This window comes from Ammospiza nelsoni, chromosome 1, assembly GCF_027579445.1.
Source record: "Ammospiza nelsoni isolate bAmmNel1 chromosome 1, bAmmNel1.pri, whole genome shotgun sequence".
NCBI classification, from domain to species: domain Eukaryota; kingdom Metazoa; phylum Chordata; class Aves; order Passeriformes; family Passerellidae; genus Ammospiza; species Ammospiza nelsoni.
In genome coordinates this window covers 118,052,240-118,060,740 of record NC_080633.1, presented here as the reverse complement: position 1 = coordinate 118,060,740, position 8,501 = coordinate 118,052,240, and the positions used below count along the sequence as shown (strand labels likewise).

Genomic DNA, 8,501 nt, shown 5'->3' with positions numbered 1-8,501 from the left:
CCTCTCCTTGTGTTAAGATGAGGCATGGCGTGGCAGACATGGTGATATCTCCTAATCCTCGTTTTAGCAGATACGCCATCAATGACAAAGTGTCCTTACTCCAATGTGCTATGTGGATTAATTTTTAATTAAGTTCTAATTAAAATGTAATTAAATTATCGGTAATCTGATGCCCAAATTATTTCAGGAGAAGGTTAGCTTTCAGTTCAGTTCAGTTCAGTTAGAAGGATGAATGTGGTCCGTGGGACCAGAACCTTACCTACAGGCTTTACAGGCTTTAACTCAACATGTTCCTGGGGGGGCTGTCGGTAGGAGTATGTGTCAAGTCCGCCTATGAAATCAACTGAAAATACAACAGTTCCAGAAATGAACAAATGGAAATGAAAATATGCCAACTGAAAAAAAATGTGGACAAATTATGTTTAAAAAAAAAACAACAAACGTTCATGCACAGGTTTGCATACAAGAAACAAAGCAAGTAGATAAAGATGCTGTGGGAACTGCTTACAAAAGGTTCCATGCTCTGTCTTCCTTGGGGTCTGTTTAGCCCCATGCCTGGAAAGACAGGCAGCAGTTGGATGAGCAGACATACGCACTCCTGCCAGTGTGTGTGCAAAAGGAGCACTCATGGATGGGCAGAGCAAGTAAAGAGAAACCACTATGAGGTAAAATAGCTGATTCTCTTTAGGGAAATATCAGTGTGTGTGTGTGTGTGTGTGTATATATATATATAAAATTTAATAAATCTCCTCAAACTCCTTTATAAGTGTTTAGAAATTTAGGCAATGGAAACGGCTTAGCCTGTGAACCTAATTTCACCTAAACTCTTCAGGCTCAATGGACTTGTAGAAAAGCATAAATAAAAACCAAAGGCATGAGAGCTGAGTTAAGAGCAAACTAGTGATCACTAAATATGAAAAAGTAGCAGCATCTTCTCTGGATGAACTCATGGGGTCAGGACACCTTTTCAGAATCCTTCTACTTTCTATGTCAGAAATAATGTGCTCTTGAGAAGTTTTTAGTCTCTTCTATGGTGATAATGATTTAAAAAAAAAAAAAGACATTTTAGTCTGAGGCTTGTATTTTGTTATTTTGGTAAGATTTTAAGCAGCTCCAATAGGCCAACATTTCATTCTATCCTAGAATCTTAAAAGCAGGTTTGTGAAAAAGACTATTCTATTGCTTTCAAAGGGTCTTTTGCAGACATGTCCAGAGCTGGCAAATCCACAATACAGTAGGATTCTTTGGTTGCATGGAAAGCAACTGCCTTCACTTGTTATACATATGCACACAGACAAAAGTCCTGAGCAGAATTTTGATACTCATTATGTTAATTGCTGAATGAGCAATGAATGACAAAGCAGTCCTTTCCCAGTCAACGTGTGCACTAGGTAGACCAACAGAGTGCTTATCCAGGGTGAGGCGATGGGAAAATGAAGCTTAGAGATTGACAGACTAATGACATACCCACTGAAATTTGTGGAAATGCTCCTGCTGATTTCAGTTTGCTTCTCCTCCTGAGTCAAGAAATGGCTGAAAACTGAACTTGATCATACTGGACTGAACTTCAATCATACAGCATTACTGCTTCCCCAAGACTGTTCTCTTAAAACTGTCTGAGCAGGACACAATGTGCTGAAGGTCTTGCCCAGCCCCAGTGCCTGCCCCAATCTATCTGCACCTCCTCTTTCTACTGTATTTCTTTCAGGTCACAGCTCTCCTTCAGAATGTTATCACTATATGCTATAACAAGCATCAAAATTTACTTCAGCACTAGTGGGCTCAAATCCTTACAGAGGAAATAGCTGCAGATGAGCTGTTGTAAAAGTTGATTTTTAAACCATGGAACCACAGAATGGTTTGGGTTGGAAAAGACCTTAAAGATCATCTAGTTCCAACCCCTCTGCCACAGACAGGGGCACCTTCCACTAGAGCAGGCTACTCATCCAACCTGGCCTCGAACACTTCCAGGGATGGGGCATCCAACTTCTCTGGGCAATCTGCTTCAATTTTACAATAAAGGATTTCTTCTTAAGATCTACTCTAAACCTACTCTCAGTTTGAAGCCATTCCTCCTCATCCTGTCAGTACATGCTCTTGTAAAAAGTCCCTATCCAACTTTGTTGTAGGCTCCCTCCAGGTACTAGAAGGCCACAGTTAGGTCACCCTGAAGCCTTCTCTTCTCCTGGCTGGAAAATCCCAATTCTCTCAGCCTTTCCTTATAGGAGAGGTGCTCCATCCCTCTAACCTACTTGGTGTCCCTCCTCTGGACATGCTTTAACAGATCAATCTCCTTCATTTGCTGGGAACCTCAGAGCTAAATGTTAGATGTCTAACACATTACACATTTACAAAACAATTTTTAGAAGAAATCATGTCCACAGTGGGCTTTATTTTTTGTTTGATTGGGTTTTTTGTCTTTTCTGTTTTGTTTTTTTGTTTGTTTTTTTTTTTTTAATTGAGCACACGTTAACCCAAGGAGCAAAAAGAATGTTTTTGAAGCGATTCACCACTTCAGAACCTCACATCCTTTGTCTCAGCAATCACAAGCATTATTTGCAATTGTAAGCAGGGAGGGAATTTGAAGTAAATAGCCTTTCTACCAACAAATCTTCTTGAGCAAGACATGAAGTTGAGATGTATTAATAATTGACAACACAGACGTGTCTTTTTTCTGACAAGGAGAATACATTTAATAGCACCATCCAGCAATTGTTGAGATGAGCTGCTCAAGCCTGTTTAGCTGAGGCTTTCTCTTTTGCAATCCAAGATATCTTATGCAGTATTAAAGCTGAAGTTCACCTTAAAATTTATGTGAAGCTCATTCTCAAGGCAAGAAGCTGTTCCATCACACAAGGCAATGGAATGTGCCATTTTTCATTATGCACTCTATTTTATGGCTTATAGCTTTTTAATATGAAGATTCATCATCAATTATTTGAATTATAAGTTACTTCTAGTTTTAAAAATTAATTTTGATTTTAACCTGGTATTTTCATCCCTTATAATTTGTAGTCTTCCAGGACTAAGATCAGAAGTGGCCATTAAACATAGAAAATTTAATTTTTATTTTCATTGGAGGCACAGACATTATAATATACATTTCAGAGTAAGCAGGCATCAAACATCTTAAAACTTTACATTGAATGAACTTTTGGATGCATACAAACCTCTGTTTAATTGGCCAACAGTAAATAACAGCAACATTTATGTAGAGGAAAACATTGGTTTAGGGATGATATAATTGGTTTTGTTTATTTCTGCCTGGTTAATGGATTATGGATAATTTCTGCTATAGATTCACAGGACTACATTAAATAGCTTCAGAAGGTTGCAAAAGGCTGGAAGAAAGTTCAATTAAAAAAACGTGTTCTATACAGTTCTATAGAACTATGCTTTAAATTTAAAAAAAATAACAAAACCAAACCAACAACCACAACTTGTCAGCAGTAGGGATATTCAGTCACTAAATAACAGCCACCCTATGCAGTCCAGTCATTAACTACAGTCATACAGAGAGAAACTTAAAATCCCAGGGAGAGGATTTCTTAGCATCCCACAGATAATAGCAGGTTACAGCAGAAGCTGGTTATTTTATCTGCAGCTGGCTGCAAAACATGATCCCTGTGCCCAGGGAATTGCTCTCTCCTTGTGTCACCTCAGTTTTGTGGTCATGCTGGATGCTTAATGGCCAGTGTGAAATGTTCCTTTAGAGTTCACTACCTGCTGTGCTTGGAAGTGCAAATCTGTGCTGGCTGTCCACCGCAGGCAGTCCATTAAAGTGATGTTCATTCATTCAGGGGCCAGATCAGAGCCACGGCTGTCATAATCTGCCTGAGTGAGAAAAGGGCAGGATGCTGCTGGCTGAAGAAAGTGTATCCACTGTCATCAGTAATTTTGAGGGTTATTCTTTTCTAGACAGATGACATTTCGGGTTGCCATACTACTATTTATCCAGTGCATTCACCCATATGCAAGTTAAAATTTGCTTTCCTTTGAAGTTAGCGTAAAAGAATCAGAGCTCAGAAAAAAACAATCCTTTCTCCTTTTCCACCCTCTCATCTGGAATTCAGCTTCTCTGGCAATATCCCATTGACCTGCTGGCAGGCCCTGTGCATACAGCTGCCAGAGCTTGTCAGCTCATTGGTATATTACCCATTTCTTATTTCAAAGTTGGAAAATTCTAAGCGTGTCTGGAGGTGCAGGGTAGGAACCGAGCAGCAATATGGCAATAGCACAGTTCTTAGGAAATCCTGCAGACTCTTAGCCTGGAACACCTTATATTCTATTCATGCTTGCTTCCCCATTTTATAAATGGGAGTAAGCCCCAAAGCTGATGGCTCTAATGGTTGGCAGCTTCAGCTGTTCCCTTTCCAAGAGAGAGGCAGGCAAGGCTAGCAGGTGTTCAAACTGGTATTTTTATGGAAAGAAGATTTTCTTAACCTCTGGGGTTCCAAATACTATTTTGAACAGAAGTATTTTCCTTGTACTGAGATTTTTTTCCTGAATGACAACATATCAATGCAATTACATTCATTAAGAAAAGGCATGCAGCTGAGGAGTGTGTAACTAGCAGAAAAAGGAACAAAAATCAATTAGGAACAGGAAGCAGAACTGGGGGATTGATGATAAGTCAGTGCTACATGCACGAAATCCAAACTTTGGACTTTCCAATGTTTGCACTGGTAGCTTACATAAACTTTCCAGATGAGCATATTTTATCCTGAAAAAACTGCTTTTTCAATTGCCTTTCCTCCTCAAGAGATCCACTGCCCTTACACCCTTCACTGCACAAGCCAGACTGACCTAGCTATATGTCTGGAGCCAATATTACCCATTTTCCCCTCTTCATACTAAGCCTGAGCACCCAAGTCTCAAGCCGTGTAGCAGAATAATCACAGATTCCATTGCAGGATTGCAGGAATAGCATCTCACTTATGTAGAGGACTAAAGGAGGGAAAATGTGTGCAGGACAATTAAGAAAGTGAGAAGAAGAGACATCAGTAATCCTTTGTGGCACTCTGATTGCTCCTCTGTCTCTATAAAGTACTGGCAGATGGTAATCAGGTTAAAGCAGGACAAAGTGGTAGAAAATTACTGAGAAAACCTTTTACTTAAGTTTTTATTACTGGAAGCTGGAAGAGGAATATTTCAATGTTCCACAGTAATTATTGAGATACTTGCACCAGATTTTCTTCTAGTCTCCACCAGTGGGATAGATCATAATTTAAAAAACTGCTCTACCTTGTAACATGTAAGTACCACACTTCTCTACAGGGCTGCACTGAAAGAAGGATCCTCTCAGAAGCTGCCTTAGAAAGGGCACTGGCATGGAAATTTTATCTATGGTCCTTGCTACTGAACTCTCTCCTCATTTTACCAGTGATGTGACATCCAAGATATCAATATCATTTATTCTCCAGGGATATGACTGCCCAGTAAGACAAAGGAAGTATGAAGAAGATCCACAATGTTAGGAAGTGAAAATTGCTCAAACCTTCTTAACCCAGACCTCCCCAGTCATTCCAAATCTGAAAGTATCTTCCAGAAATCTTCTCTGTGCCATGCCTTTGAAAGCTATTTACAGCCATACCATCACTGAAACTAAGTGGAAGGCTGCCTGATTATGGTGTTTTACTGGGTTTCCCCCCACCAAATGTAAGCATTTTTTAGTCACTTTCATGTCATTAAGGACTCCTGGCCACTACTTGGTAAAAGCACCTAGAAGAGTGTGGTTATCACACATAAGGCATATAGAAAAATATTTACTATCAAGTAATATTTACTACAAGTTTATTATCCCTAATTCAGTATCAAAAAAAAAAAAAAAAAAAAAAGTACTTTACACTGCAGGTATGTAAAAATTGTTTCCTTTAGGCTTTAGAAAACTTTCATTTTTCCTGACATGGTGCTATGTACCAACCCACATTCAAAGTTTAAGTTGATGAGATTTTCCATTCTGCTTTAAAATGTTATACTGTACTCCCTCTAAATACTTATCAGCTTGGGCATCCACCATCCCGTACATCTCAGCATAGCTGGCTGTGACTTAGCTTATGTTTCAGCAATGCAATTCAAACTCAGTATGTCTGATGATACATTTTCTCCCTTTATAGATCTCTATTTTTCTGTTCCTCATTTTAATGAAAATGAGAAAATCCCTGAGAGAATAGTAATATATGGAAGCTGTATTTAAAAACATTTCAAACAGATAAAGCTGGTTTTTTTTTCCCTGAGGCTTGTATTTAAAGGTGCTATTGCTAGTTCTAGTCTGAGATTTCAAATACAATGAAGAGCAGCTTTCTTTCTGCATATGACCAAAGTAAAGTGTAAAAAATTCTAATTAAAACTTCCTAAATAATTTTTAATACAGTGAGAAAATTAGAGATGTAAAATTGGTAAAAATTAGTCTTCAGTAATTAATTTTTTTCCCCTTTCTGGTACCCTTTCTGATCTATTCTATGTACAAATTAAACCCGCAAAGGAAAAATAAAACACATAAAGGACATTAAATGCCCAGAAACTACATCTATCAATTACATTCACACAACACTGGGAGAGAAACAAGCCACTGAGTTCTATCCACTAGTCCATCCAATCTATCCACTGAAATGGCAACTCAAATATTCCCAAGACTACTGTACAGAGCGCTGTTACAGCTTCAGTCACACCTCCAGACACGTGATCTTCACAATAAATGTGTCCAAGTTGACTTCAAAAGAGACACAACTCTGAATCTGCTTTTTGAAGTTGTGCTTTGATCTTTTTTTTGGTATTTCAATTCAGGAATCCACACTATGTATTAGTGTGCCTTTATATTATTGCTGAGTTTAAAGCCATAAACTACAGCGTTCTTTCAAACATGTTCAGTGCAGATCTCAGACTGACTGGAATTGATCTATTCCACTTACAGTTCATCACTAGGTTGCAGGTTAGTTGTTTTGTTCTTTCAAGTTGTTAGTTTGGTTTTTTTTCCTACCAGTTGAGTCCCACAGGGCTCTGTTCCTGACCTGTCTTTCTTTGTATCCATAGAATTTCTTTTGGGTTCAGTTATTTGTCAGTATGATCCAATTATTTATTTTTGAGTCAGCACTGAAATATTTGTACCTGCTTCATTATTATATACCCAAGAATACCACAGCTGCTTTTTCTAACCTTAACTACATGCCACTGATATTTTAGTGTAAGAAATGAATGTTCCCTATTTTTAAAATTAATGCTGAACGTGTTCAACCTTAATGAATAATTAAAGATAAAATTCCTAGAGAAAAGTATTTGCAAGATCAAATACATGACATATTAGAACACGTGACATTTGGAGGAAAGGATTTCTATGTACTGAAGAAATTTCACATCATCCATTCACAACAGAACATTAATTTTATTTTTAAAAAGTAGGCTACAGGACTGGAGGGATTCTTCATATCACTGAGTGAATTCTGGGTTTTCCCAGCTTCTCAACTTGCCAGGTATGAAAGGCTGCTTCTGAAACTTGCTACTATCACCCTCTATGACATGATATTTGCTTCATATGTTTGTATCTTTACTTGTCTCATAAAAAGTGGGCCAAGGACCTTCAGGAGAGTGTCTGCGTTCAGGGCACAGCACAGGGTGTAAGGTAGAGAGGGAAGGAGCTGCCAACCTGCTCCTCAAGCAGAGACTGCAGTGGGAGCAGCAAACCAGGCAGCCTTAAGAGAAGATGGAAAGAACCTGGCAGGCCAAGGAGAACACCTGCAAATCAAGAAGCCAGAGACTTGGCTGGGACTCAAATGGTCCTCCAACTACATAGACATAGAAAACAGTGAGGGAAATGCTATAAGCCTTTCATTTCTGTTCTGTATGATGCAGTAACTTTGAGTTTTTCCATTTTAAAAGCATGCTAGTTTATAATGCAATTAATTCTGCCTTTTATGAGTTTTGTGTTGTGGTATTCTCTGGAAGCTTTCTACAAAGGGAATCTTGAACATCCACTTCAAAGTCCTGGCTGACTAAAGCTCTGTCACATTGAGCCCATGTTGTAATTTTTCTTTCCTTTATAACTCTTTTTTATTTGCTTTAAAATCTGCTTAACATGCCTGCCAGTTAATGTCTTTTGCAGCCAGTCAGGGAAGTCTCCTTCTTCCCCGTCCCTTCCTTTATTAGCAGCTGCCTTTGCTGGGATCCAGGTACAGAGCTACCATCTTTACTTCAAAGACTTGATATCTTGACCTAGCTACAGATGCTAAAACTTGTACTTCCAGTAGCCTGAGAGGTCAGCTGTCAGCTTTTTCAAGAGTACTGATCTGATGCTGTTTTGCACTTTATGAGATCAAACCCATTAACACTATTTAACATTGCTTTCCATTTCAGATAAGGCCATTTCCATTTCCTCTTCCTCTTTTTCATTTATCATCCTGCCTTTGCCCTCATGACTACTGTTGTAATAAAAGAGCCATGACTCCATTTTCTTGATGCAGGAAAACCCTTATTTTTATTGTATAGGTAATATTTTATAGAATTAT

At 38.5% G+C, this 8,501-nt stretch overlaps 1 protein-coding gene across 1 annotated transcript in view; it reads right to left on the bottom strand.

Annotated features, from left to right (window-relative positions):
- Positions 1-206: 206 nt before the first annotated feature.
- NKAIN3 (sodium/potassium transporting ATPase interacting 3) overlaps positions 207-8,501 on the bottom strand; it is a 332,682-nt gene continuing 324,387 nt past the window's right edge. Inside the window, exon 6 of the mRNA XM_059470082.1 lies at positions 207-343. Coding sequence (XP_059326065.1) covers positions 207-343 — 137 coding nt within the window. The remainder of the gene's footprint in view (positions 344-8,501) is intronic.